Below are 13,505 nucleotides of genomic sequence, written 5' to 3'. Positions count from 1 at the left end.
GCTCTAAAGCAGCCCTTTATGAACGCCTACAAGGATTTCTGTGTGATTTATTTATCAAGTTCTAGAAGATTTACTAGGATAATTCGAAAATGAAAAAAAAATCAATCGGATCTACTGAAAGAAGTAGCGTATGAGGAGCTCTTGTAGGATTTCAAGGAGAAATCCTTGACATGACTTTTCTAAAATAAACCAAGGGTTAAGAAATACTTGGGCACTTCCATGATTTACTATGGCATGCTTTTCTTTTTCTTGAGCGAATTGTCTGAAACTTTGAAAAAGAAGCATTTTAATACATACGACGCATATTACGGCCGAATATGAGTTCAGCAGCTTTAAAAAAAACTCTGCTCAAATGAATCAATCGTGCTTAGAACATAATCCGGCTCCTCATGTAGCATTTCTTGGAAGTACTCATGTTGGAGATTTGCAAGTAGTATACAAAAAAAAAGTTACTTAAGGGACCATTTTGTTTAACATAGAGACTTTGGAGACCTTCCATAATGAAAACACAATTTTAAGAGACTTGTATTGAAATAGTGACTAAGTCTTTGAAAAGAGATCTGCTACCATATCTGCATCACCCGTGATCTATACGAATTTGATTGAAATTCTAAAACAAGTTTTTTTTCTCTCCCTTCCAATTCCAGGTCCCCCCAGAAGCCTCCGGAAGCGTTGAGAAGAATTACAGCAATCCTGCCGCAGCCGCCCCCGCGAACGTACCCGTCAAACCTTGGTCCATCTTCAACCTTCCGCAGCTACAGCACCACGCGGCTCGTCAGCACCCCAATTCGCTCCTCGAGCCCGGCGCCACCCGGCCCTCCTCGGGCCATCATTCCACCCCGCCGGTCTCCTGTCCCATCAACTACACCCTCGAGTACGACCAGTGCGTCCCCAAGTGCGGATCCTCGATCGATGCCATGTACAACGCGCGCCAGAAGGAAACCATCGAGTTCTGGACCCTGATCCTGTCGGCGGCCTGCTTCATCTTCACGCTCATGTCGCTGGTCACGTTCTGGACCAAGGCCTCCAAGTTCGAGTACCCGGATCGGCCCCTGCTCTTCATGACCCTCTGCTACAACCTGATGGGTCTGTGCTACCTCGAGAGAACTATCCTCCACAACCCCCGGAAAGAATTGATCGACCTGCTGGAATTTCGCCAAGAATGCAACATAACGTCCCAATGCCTGGCTTACTACATCATCAAGAACTACCTGCTCATCAGCGCCACCACCTGGTGGCTGATCTTCGGCGTCTGCTGGTACCTCAGCACCGCCAAGCAATGGTCCTGTGAAGCCCTCGAGAAGAAGTCCGGGCTCTTCCACGTGATGGCCTGGGTCGTACCGTTCGCCTCACCCATCAGCGCCCTCCTCCGTGGCAACATCCAGAAGTTCGAGCTCACAAACTTCTGCACCGCCAAGGGCTTCACCGAAATCCCTGCCCTGATCCTACTCCTTGCCGGAGCGACCCTCATCCTCCTCGCCCTAATCGCTCTGAAACGCCTCAAATCCACCTGGAACCAGAGCGAAACCCTCTCCAAAGTCTTCGTCCGGGTCCTACTCTTCGCCATCATCTACCTCATCCCCGCCCTGTCCGCCATCATCTGCACCTTCTTCGAACGCATCGAGAACCCCATCGAACCTTGCCCGTCCGGATCCACCTGCTCCTCTCCACAGAAATTCTCCCTCCTACCAACGCTCCTCAAGCTGATCCTCACCCTGATCGGAGGTTCCACCACCGGCATCTGGCTGTGGACCAAGCATTCCTCGGACCTGTCCAAGAAGGTTAGCGGCACGAACTCGGCCAACGGATCGCTCAAATCCGTGCCGCTGCTCAAGGTCAACCACCCGGCCGCGTCCGTAGTGGGCATCGGAAGCCCCTATCGGAGTACGACCTCTTCCATCGGAGGTGGCACCGGTGGAACCGGTCACCAGAGCTCCAACTCTAAGAAGTACCTCTACAACTCGGCGTACAGCACTGGAGGTAGCCATCGGAGCGGTTCCAACGGGTACATGCCGGTGCGGATACATCGCAGCCTGAGGGGATCGTCTTCCAGCGGACGAGGCGTGACTTCGTCGATCATTACGAGGATTTGAGGCGGGTCAGGGGAAGACGGTTCAACAAGAGGTGAAAGCTTTAAATGGGAGGGAATCGGAGTTGCGTAAACACAAACGAGCATACATTTTTAATCACTGTGATATAGGTTTTGTAAGTTAGTTTTAGAAGAGAGAAGCCTTATTGGATCAATGTTTTGTATTAAAATGGTAAGAATAGTGTGTGGAAAACATTGTTGGTATTTATTTACTGTGTAAATGATAAATTTGAGAAGTACCTAAACTGGAATCATCAAAAGTAGCTTTCAAATAAATGTACATACTGGTGTGGACAAAATCGAGAGTTTGGAGCGACAAATAAAAATTGCTTCAATCAGGTCGAGAAACACGAAAAATAAAATTTTATATATGCATACTTTTGAAAAATTTCAATTTTTCTAATTCCTTTTTGTTCAATTGTTCAACTAATGATCCAGAAAATATATTTTCTATGCTTAGTTAGGTATATGCGTTGTAAATTTGCGAAACATGAATGTCAAATAGAATGTAGTCGGAACGATTCTAGAAACGGTTAAGAAAGTTAGCTAACAAATACAATTGATTGTGTATATTTATGAGTAGGAACCATATTTCAAAATGGAAATAATAATGACGTTTAAAAACAATTGCATCGAATGTCTTTTTTTTTTAATATCACATCACTGAAGAATCGGAAAGTATGAGGGACACACGATTTTCTTATGGAACCAGGATATTATCGAACTTCAATGAACTTAACATTTTAACATTTGACATTTTAACTTTAACATTTTCTCGACTTCCCAGGGCATAGAGTATCTTCGTACCTGCCACACGATATACGAATGCAAAAATGGTCATTGGCACAGTTAATAACTGTGGAAGTGCTCATAAGAACACTAAGCTGAGAAGCAGGCTCTGTCCCAGTGGGGACGTAATGCCAGAAAGAAGAAGAAGAAGAATGAACTTAACATTTTCCTTCGTCGGGTTTTAGTTAATGGTCTAATATTTCAGAAAATCCTTAGTGCAATATATTGTATCAGTAAAAAAATTATAAAAATAAAGGATTTCATCATTTTTATGAAAAGTCCTAGGTGTCCAACTTGGACATTTCATAAAAATGAGATTATGACAATACATTTAGCGACTTGTTATGATTCCAATATGTACCCTTAAGGTAAATAGTAGAGAGAAAGGAGGGAGTTTAGATTAGAGTGTAACGAACGGAAAGGAAATAAAGTAATGTGTTTTTGGACCGGGATTAAATTCGAGTTTATTACAGTTGTTGAATCCGATTACAACAATTGGCGACGCGGACGGGATTCCGGAATATAGTTTGAATACGCCGTCGATTGAATTCGGTTGAAAATCGCGCGGTATTGATTGAATTCGTCGGAAATAATATAGTAAGCAAAAGTAAACAAACAGAAGGAGAACATAACCTTATCAGAGTGAAAATGAATCCAATTGGAACGGGAATGCTACCGTTCGATCCGGACGATACCACCAACGTTAGCTCACGGTGGAAGAAGTGGAAACGATCGTTCGAGATTTTTTTTGGATGTGAATAACGTTGCGTTGCCGTCGCGGAAGAAATCGTACCTCTTGCACTTTGCGGGGGAAAGTGTTCAAGATATCTACGTTAGCCTGGTAGGAGATCCTGAGCCAGCTGTACCGGCGGGATCGGACGCATACAAGGAAGTCGTCCAAGTGTTGGATAACCACTTCCTGCCGATGAAATATCTGCCGCAAGAAAGACACATCTTCCGTAATCTGGAGCAAGGACCGGACGAGAAAATTACAAAATTCGTTCTTCGGCTGAGAGAACAAGGCAATTTGTGTGACTATGCGAACTGGCTGGATGAAAACATAAAGGAGCAAATATTCGAAAAGGGAAGATCTGACGAACTGCGTGCTAAAATCCTCACGAAACCTAACATGACACTGGACGAAATTGTCAAGGAGGGCCGTTCGCTAGAAACGATTGAGAGTGTCCGTCAGCAGCTGCAACGTTCTGTGGAGGTGAACAAAGTGAATTCATTCAAGCAGGAGTGCTTCCGCTGTGGTCGTGTGGGACATTTCGCCAACAGTGAGTCGTGTCCGGCGAAGGATAAGCGTTGTGAGAAATGCGGATTGGTCGGCCACTTCAAACGCTGTTGCAACACCAAAGTTAGAAGCAATAAGCAGAGGAAGGTGAATCAAATCGACAAGGAATCAGCGGTAGGAGGAGAAGAAGAACTCTACGACTCGGATGACTCTGCCAGTAATGCTGATCAGGAGGAAGTAAGCTACGTTTTTGCCGCTGGAACTGGAAGTCTAGGCGGTGAGAAGGTGATTTGCAGTGTCGGAGGCATTAAAATCAAGTGGGTCGTGGATTCAGGGGCAGGTGTGAATGTAATTGATTACAACACGTGGACCTACCTCAAGGAACAGAAAGTCAACATTCTTTCACAATCCAAGCAGTGCCAGACAACCCTCAAAGCTTACGGTAACAATAGCCTCAAAGTTCTCGGACAGTTCAAAACAAGCATCGCCACGAGGAACCATGAAGTCGTTGCTGATGTGTTCGTCGTTCAGGAGGAAGGAGCGAGTCTGCTGAGTAAGAACACTGCCACACAGTTGCAAATCTTGAAAATCAACACGGATGTGTGGACTATCAGCGCTGAGAACTGTAAAATTGGCACAATCAAAGGAATCGAAGTGAACCTGCAGATTGATCTTCTAGTGAAGCCGATCCAGATCATCAAGTGCCACATCCCGATACCTTTGCAAGAGAAGGTCGAGAAGGAAATCAACACATTGTTGGAGCAGGATATTATTGAAGTGGCACCGATTGATTCGCCCTGGATTTTGCGACTGGTTCTTAGCCCGAAAGCTGGAGATCCGTCGGCCGTACGCCTATGTGTGGACATGCGTGCCGCCAATAAGGCCATCGTTCCTCAACATTTCCCTCTACCTACTTTCGAAGACATTGTTCCACACCTACATGACTGCAAGTGGTTTTCGAAAATAGATTTGAACAAGGCTTTTCATCAGGTAGTTTTGGCTCCCGATTCTCGGTTTGTAACCACATTTGCCACTCACCATGGCTATTATCGCTACAAACGGCTAACATTTGGTATGAACTGCGCCTCTGAAGTGTTTCAGAGCATCATGGAACGAGTGTTGAAGGGGATTCCTGGAGTCAAAGTTTTCATAGACGACATCCTAGTCTTCGGGTCCACAAAGGAACAGCATGACATCGCACTGAAAGCCGTTTTGTGTCGTTTGGAAGAGTACGGAATTACCGTTAACCCGAAGAAGTGTTCCCTGGGAAAAGCAGAAGTGACATTTATGGGGCATATTCTTTCTGCGGATGGAATTCGACCAACGATGGACAAGGTGGAGACGATCAAGCGATTGCGAGAACCCAAGACCACTGAAGAACTACGAAGCTTCTTGGGGATGATCACTTATCTTGGCAGGTTTATTCCAGAGTTGTCAAAGTTGACTTCTCCGCTACGTGGTCTGCTCAGAAAGGATTCGGTGTTCAATTGGGGCTCAGAGCAACAAGTGGCGTTTCAAAAACTGAAGGATACTCTGAAAGACCCAAAGAACCTTGGTTACTATTCTCCCCGTGACAAGACCATCGTAATTGCTGACGCTGGACCAACAGGACTCGGTGCAGTCCTAATTCAGGAGAATGAAGGGCACAAGAGAGTTATTTGCTACATTAGTAAAGGGCTTTCTGATGCCGAAAAATCGTATGCCCAGAACGAAAAGGAGGCGCTTGCCTTGGTGTGGGCCACCGAACGACTGCAGATTTACTTGCGGGGCTTGACATTCCTTCTTCTTACTGATCACGAGCCACTGAAAGTAATCTTTGGACCAAATCATGTGTCTTGTCCCAGGATTGATCGGTGGGCAATGCGTCTTCAATCTTTCCGATTTACGGTTATCCACATCCCAGGAAAGGTGAACATCGCCGATCCCCTATCGAGGTTGCCGACATACACGAGGTGCAAGACGTATGACCAGTTCGGAGAGGAAACCATTTTTGCTATTTTTCAAAGAGCTGTGCCTACTGCATTGACTACGGAGGACATCGTTGACCATACTAAATCGGACCCGGAGCTGGCGTTGCTGAAGGAGGCTCTAACCACGGGCCGTTGGAATGAAGGAGTGAAGAAGTTTGCACCGTTTAAGGACGAACTGTACGGCTGTCGTGAAATGCTACTACGAGGTGAGAGAATAGTTATTCCGGGAAATCTCCAAAAGCGCGTCCTGTCCCTAGCTCATATTGGACATCCCGGAATAGAGAGATCCAAGCAAAGACTACGTTCCAAAGTGTGGTGGCCGTCTATGGACAAGGACGTCGAGCATGCAGTACGCAAATGTCTGGATTGTCAGATAGTAGGCAGAGCCGCTCCACCAGAACCGATGGCGTTAAGAAAACTTCCTGAGCACCCTTGGGAGTATCTTAGCATTGATATTTTGGGCCCGCTACCCAGCGGAGAATCGCTTTTGGTGATCATCGATTGCCACAGTCGGTTCAAAATCGTGGAAATATTGAGGCAAACGACGTCCGCCGATATCATCAATAAGTTGAAGCCATTATTCATGAGAATGGGCCTTCCGTCCATCTTGATGACGGACAATGCACGAAACTTCACGAGCAAGGAACTGGAGGATTTTTGCAAGGCGTTTGGAATTCAGCTAAAACGGACCACTCCATATTGGCCGCAGGCGAACGGCGAGGTGGAGCGCCAAAATCGCGCCCTGCTGAAGATTTTGAGGATTGCTGAATTAAACCATACGGACTGGAAGCAAAATTTGGAGGAGCACAACTACGTTTATGCGCTAACGCCTCATCCCGCAACGGGGCGATCACCTGCCGAACTTGCCTTTGGTCGTCAGTTTCGGGACTGGATACCCCAACTTTCCAGTGTTCGAAACCAAGATGAAGAGGCCAAGGATAAAGACGCGGTCTACAAATATCAAGCAAAGTGCCAAGTGGATGCAGCTAGAGGAGCTAAAGAGTCCGAGATTGACAGAGGTGACCAGGTGCTGATGAAAAACATGCATCCTTCGAACAAGCTTTCTGCCACGTTTCTCCCAGGACCAGCGAAGGTAATCAGTAAGCAAGGCAATTCAGTCATCGTCGAAACCCCGGAAGGTGTGCGGTACCTTAGAAACTCATCGCATCTCAAGAAGGTGCACTCCCCGGAACCGGAAAGATCCAATTCTACGAGCGATGATGAACATCAAGACTGGGCTACTCCAACGACGATGGAGAACTCACCTGTAGCCCAGCGTGAAGCAGCAGCTAACCCGCAACAGACGACTTCGAGAGCAGCACAGGAGAATTCCCCAAGACCTGAGAGACATATCAAGCGACCACTACGATTTGATGATTATGTCCTGGATGTCGGTGTTAATAGAGACTAAAGGACCAAGCTGTAAAAAGGGGAAATTGTTATGATTCCAATATGTACCCTTAAGGTAAATAGTAGAGAGAAAGGAGGGAGTTTAGATTAGAGTGTAACGAACGGAAAGGAAATAAAGTAATGTGTTTTTGGACCGGGATTAAATTCGAGTTTATTACAGTTGTTGAATCCGATTACAACACGACTCGTAACCCCTTAGTTTATTTGACTATGAAAAATAAAACATTCATTTGGTTTTTGTTTAAGACTTATGTACCATACGCATAACGGAGCCGAAAACATCTTATTATTATTTCTAATTTATTCTTTGCAACTAAGCTTGCCTATGAACCAGTTAGCTAGAGAGCAGCAGTTTATATATCTCAGTTTTTGTATGTTTTTTCAAGTCAGCTACATTCTTTTAATGTGGTTGTCTATTGGCATGATTCTTACTATCCCTGGATGGAGGAATGCTGTTACAGCATCCACCGCCAACGCAAAGAGATACCGCAAGAAACTGTGACGGGCGTAGGTGTCCTCATAATCAACCCCCTTTCGTTGCGAGTATCCTTTGATGACTAATCTCGCCTTGTATTGGTCGACATTACCGTTTCCGTCTAATTTAGTTTTTTTTGTTAGTTCGATTCACCACTTTGCCTCAACACCTGTGACATAAGCGGGTTTGAAACTTGGTGCGGTGGGAGCGCAGGATCTGTCACGGTGTCAGCAGCGTCTACAAAGAACTCATCACTTGAAATCGATTCATTAGCTTGCACCTCAACAAGGTCATCATTTTTGGAAACATCTGGACGGTTTACATCCGGAATCGTAAAATCCAGTCTGACAAATTTACACTTTGACTTTATTGCCACCACCACCTCACGATCACTAACTCCCTCGTCAATGAATGTCACGTCACGGCTTTGAAGATCTGGTCCATCTTCAAATTGCATAGGCGGTATGCCTTCGTTTCGGATCCCACTTGTGACGCTTTTGCTTCGGCACGTGGGAGAGATTCAGTTTCCGCTTTGTCCATGCTTCCTCTGGCGTCGTGTCGATTTCTTTCGTTGGCAATCGATTGATGAGATAAACAGCAGCTGCAACGGCTTTTTTTTTGTTTTTTGTTTTTGGCAGGTTCGCTTCGTACAGCAGCCGTTGTACATCCTGAGCACCTGCCTTTCGATCATGCTGTGGAATAGAGATGGGCGACTCACTCATGAATCGTTCAAAAGAGTCGACTCTCAAAAATGAGTGAAGGAATCACGATTCTTTTCAAAAGTGTCGTGATTCTCTAGCCCTGCAATATTCGGAATGGAGTTAACATTTTTGAGTTAGATTTATTGTAATCAAGAGTACTAAACTGCCCATAAACGCATGTCAGTCACATGTTTGCTGGATTTCCTATTCACATGGGACAATTATACGTTTATGGGCAGTAGATATGTATAAATGTTTTGGAGTTGCTTCATACATAAAAATGATATTATTCAGAAAATGTAACGTTCTTTTTGTTTTTTTGTTCATGATTTATTTTTGATTTTTTCAAATGAGTCACCGAATCGATCAAAAGAGTCGATTCACTTTTGTGACTGAACTACCCACGATTCGCTCCTAAAATTGAACCAATTTGCCCATCTCTACTGTGGAATTCTTTGAACTTTTGCAGTACTTCGTCTTGCGACTTGGTGCGCAACAAATAGACGAAGATCTTTCGAGTCTTGTCGTCAGTAAACAGCAAGAAGTAACGAGCTCCTCCCAACGACGGTTGTTTCATCGGTCCACATAGAATCTGGGTGCTCTTCCTGAAGTGGTTTCGGATAGGCCAGGAGGAAATAACGTTATTAAACCGCAATTCACTTTAATTGAAAGATGGTTTTATTCGAAACGTGTTTTTCACTTTCACATTTGTTTACATCAGATGTCACTTTCATAGCGACCGAAAGAACTTCAAAGGATTTGAAATAAAAAGGGGCAAAACATAAGTACGCTCATAGGAGCAGAACAAAGTGGGGGCAGCTAGACTACGGTGGTTATAATTGGGTTTATTCTACGACTGGCGTGAGGTGACAATTGTCGGTCTCGTATAGCGAGGTGACAATTCTCGACTCGAGTGAAGTGACTCTCCATTTGATTTACACGGCGAGTCACTTCACTCGAGTCGAGAATTGTCACCTCGCTATACGAGACCGACAATTGTCACCTCACGCCAGTCGTAGAATAAACCCAAATAGCATTATAAGTAGTAGAACGCTAGTGGCGCTGTTATCACAAAATATAATTAATCTATTATTACTTACAGTTGAAGTTTTTGATTGCTTGTTTAGTGCCATGTTGTAGAGAATGTTTTATTTTGATCGAAAAAATTGATTTGACACTTATAAATCCGGTACTCAAGCTGTCAGAGCGTGGCAAACTAGATGTTGGTCACACGAACAGTCGCGACATTAGCGTTCTACGGCTAATGCTTCTTGTTTAATGCAAAAAAATATTGTTTAAATATTAAAATAGGCCATTTTCACTAGTTATTCGCGTTTCTCCATTAATAATAATACGTTTTCGAGAGTAAAGACCATATTCCTTTCCACTTAGGGGTGATTCAAATATTACGTAACGCAAAATTTGTCAATTTTAGACCCCCTCCCTCCCCCACGTAACAGCTTTTGTATGGAAACCAAATAGGGTGAAAAATTTTGACATTGGAATAAACAATCTAATATCACTGCCTACTAATACCGAACTATAAAATCTGGGGGGAAAAAATGTCAAAACTGAATAACCCTTCGCAGTTTTATAACTAGCGTAAAAAGCTGGATAGAGGCTTATAAAAGCAAATGCTGGGAAGAACCTTAGGGCAGATTAAAAGTGCCCTATCGCTTCTACCAATAGAAATATTAGTAGTAGAACGCTACCCGAGGAGGAACAAATAACTCCCCAATAACTTATGCATACCATATTTTAGTATCATACCAAAATTAGGTATTGTTCAGTTGTCAATACCTCAATTTGGTATTATAATGGTATTGAAAAAAATCTTTAAAACAATTCAAAATACTTCATTGAGGTATTGAACAGCTATTGAGGTCTGCTGGAGGTATTGACTAATATTGAAAAATTTTACTTTTATATGAAAATCCATCAAGTATTATTGTGGTATTACAATACCTGATCTAATTATCAGTTAGGTGTTCGTAGAATATGCTTGAGATAATATTTGAGGTATTTTACCTCTTATGCAGGGCTCATTCATACCTAATTCAGGTTGTAAGTATTAGAAATTATCTGGTATGGAACACCTCAATTTGATATTCAGTAGTTATTTTCTTCTGCTCGGGTAGTGGAATAGAAATATTAGTCAGTAGAACGCTAATAGCGCTGTTCTCACAAAACTAAATTAGTTTATTATCACCTTTAACTGTATATTTTCATTGTTTGTTCGATGCCATGTTGTAGTGGATGATTTAAACATTTATTTGACACTTTGAGGACCGGTACTCAAGCTGTCAGCGCGTGGCAAACTAGATGTTGGTAACACGAACAGTAGCGACATTAGCATTCTTAGGTTAATGCTTCTACTGGTAGTGGCGTTGTTGTCCCCAAACTGATTTTAATTTTTATTACCTTAAATTGTGGTTTTTCATAGTCTGTTCAATACTAAGTCGTTGTTTTGGTTTTTAAAATTAATCTGTCACTTTGAGGCCCGGTACTCACGCTGTCAATTCCTGGCAAACTAGATGTTGGTAACACGAACAGCACCGACATTAGCATTGTTAGGCTAATGCTTCTACTCTTCTACCTGGTGTAATATCCATACATTTGTCCAAAGGGGGAAACAACAGAAATAAATACACTACACTTGAACTTCATGATGTGCCAGAGTAAACTTCTGACTCGTCTACCGAGCCAGCCGATATTTATTTGATCTGAGTATAATAGAGTATAATACAATATGAACCTTGCTATTCAAATTATGTGTTTCCATGCATTCGTTTACATAGGGTATCTATTATTTACTGAGCCATTTCTTGGTCACAACACCTGGCAATGAAATGAGAGAAATTATATCAGCAGAAGGGTCTCCAATACACAAACTTGCAAAGTGGATGGTTAAAGAATTCCAATTCCCAGATTACTGGTTCGTCTTCAGGGACAGGGAACAGGGAGAATTTTAATAAATATTCCAGCAGCTAAAGTTCAAATTTCTGAAGAGCTTCAAAGATAATAAGAGCTGGGATCAAAGTTTATTACCTTGGAGGAGTTTACAAAGAATTACCCCTTTTCAATAACAATTACAGTTCAAACGGTAGTGATTAACGACAGTAAGGTTAGTGACCTTAACATAAAAGTCAGGACAAAGAGCTGAAATCTCTTGAATTTTTACTAAAACATAAATAACCACATATTAATGTCTTGAAATGACAAAATCATCCACTGAAAGCATTAACGTGTTGAGGTTGAGGTCTATAAAATAAAATAGCATTCGGAAAAATGTGTAAAAAATATATAATTGGAATTTTACTCTCGACCCCCCTGACATAGGCTTAGGACCCCCCTGAGGGTCGCGACCCACAGTTTGGGAAACTATGCTCTAAAGAAATCATTTTTTTCTAGAAAAATTCCAGAAGCTTTTCCTCGAAGAATCGGAGAAGAAATTCTCAAATAACTACATAGTTGAATAGTCACCACATTATAAAGGCCCAAACGCAATGATAGCGGAACGGTAACGGAAAGCGGAACCGGTTCGTCAGCATAAATCACACCATCCTGACTGAGCTGTCAACGAACGAAAGTGAACCAAGACAGAGTCGACAAGCATGCTATACTTCTTGCTGGCGAACCGGTTCCGCTTGCCGTTGCCGTTCCGCTATCATTGCGTTTAGGCCTTAAGTCTCTGCAGGCTTGACTGAAGAATTTTGCATCAGGATTCACTGCAAGCAAAATAAAGGAAATAGAGACTTTAAAGACCTTTTATTGAAAATAGGAACGTTTTAAAGAGTAGAAAATCCAGACAACCGTTTGTGCTGAAAATTTCAAATTTTCCTAGACTAGAGCTCTTGAAAATACGATGTTTGGCTTCGTTTTATAGTCATCTAAAGCACAGTGCAGTGATATCACCAACCTCATAAGAAACTCCATGCCCACATCGGCTCAAGACTATATTCTCTCACAACACCTCCCGCTGCTTCCCCACAATGTCCGCATAGAATCCGAAAACCTTCTCCACGGCCTCTTCGGCCATCTTCAGCGCCCGGTGGTACTGTTCCGTGGTAAACTTCCCATGCGTGTAGATCGACACCGTATTCCTCGTGCAGTTCTCGAACACAAAAGTAAACTTGGCCCGGGCATCCTTTGACTGCAGTGCATCCGGATCCAGCACAATGTCCCCGTCCTCCCGCAGCACGCTATGGACCGCGGCCACCAGAAACTTCATTTCGATTCCGCTGTTCATCAGGGCCAAACAAACGGCATTGATGGCACAGGCCACCAAACCGCCCTGGTCCTGCATCTCCTGCAGTTGAATCGAGATGGCTGTTCGGGGATGGAGCCCGGTCAGGATGGCCGATTCGTAGGTGTTCTTGATGAGACTTTCCAGCAGCCGGTCATTAACGCTTCCCATTCCGGAACGCGGTTTGAAATAGATATCGATGTGCGATTTTTCCACGTTCATGTGCTGCAGTTTGACTTCGATGGGACCATTTACGGAGGCCACTACTGCCGTTTCACCTGCGGGAATGGAATTTGATGAGTTTGATTCCTCTGAGTGCACAAATTTGAAGTGACTTACCTTGTGTGAGCATTGCTGATCCATCGGATCTGGTCAGTAAGTTCAACTCGCAGTGCATAGGACGGAGCGAGTTTTCCGATTTGCTGGCAGTCATTGTGCAATTTATATCTTCGTTGAAGTTAAAATGTTGAAATTTCAATGCGTTTTGATCAAAATTTACGAAAACTCGCGCAAATTCACGCACGAAACACTCTTGCTGTTTTTGTTTTGGTTTCACGTTCGGAAGCACGCCGGTCGAAGTTTTGACAG

General features: G+C 43.6%; 2 protein-coding genes across 2 annotated transcripts in view; one reads left to right on the top strand and one right to left on the bottom strand.

The window, feature by feature from the left end:
• The window catches only part of LOC5568405 (frizzled-3), a 72,735-nt gene extending 70,019 nt beyond the window's left edge, over positions 1 to 2,716 (top strand). Inside the window, exon 3 of the mRNA XM_021850267.1 lies at positions 648 to 2,716. Within this exon, the coding sequence (XP_021705959.1) occupies positions 648 to 2,093 (1,446 nt within the window). The 3' untranslated portion in view covers positions 2,094 to 2,716. The remainder of the gene's footprint in view (positions 1 to 647) is intronic.
• A 9,704-nt stretch (positions 2,717 to 12,420) lies between these two features.
• LOC5568404 (exosome complex component RRP46) lies at positions 12,421 to 13,505 on the bottom strand. The gene is made up of 2 exons (XM_001658006.2): positions 13,257 to 13,505; positions 12,421 to 13,195 (listed from the first exon to the last, which is right to left on the bottom strand). The coding sequence occupies exons 1-2, from the start codon at positions 13,348 to 13,350 to the stop codon at positions 12,636 to 12,638; spliced, it is 654 nt and encodes a 217-aa protein (XP_001658056.1). The 5' UTR covers positions 13,351 to 13,505; the 3' UTR covers positions 12,421 to 12,635.

This window comes from Aedes aegypti, chromosome 1 (genome assembly GCF_002204515.2).
Source record: "Aedes aegypti strain LVP_AGWG chromosome 1, AaegL5.0 Primary Assembly, whole genome shotgun sequence".
In the NCBI taxonomy this organism is placed as follows: domain Eukaryota; kingdom Metazoa; phylum Arthropoda; class Insecta; order Diptera; family Culicidae; genus Aedes; species Aedes aegypti.
Note: the sequence above shows the minus strand (reverse complement) of the source record. Positions and strands in the feature narration are given on the sequence as shown.

What these genes read in the sequence shown, in the direction of transcription:
- LOC5568404 (XM_001658006.2), bottom strand. Translation starts at nt 13,350, where the DNA reads ATGACTGCCAGCAAATCGGAAAACTCGCTCCGTCCTATGCACTGCGAG. An exon ending in ATCAGCAATGCTCACACAAG is followed by an intron (nt 13,196 to 13,256) that starts GTAAGTCACTTC and finishes CCATTCCCGCAG; the next exon opens with GTGAAACGGCAGTAGTGGCC.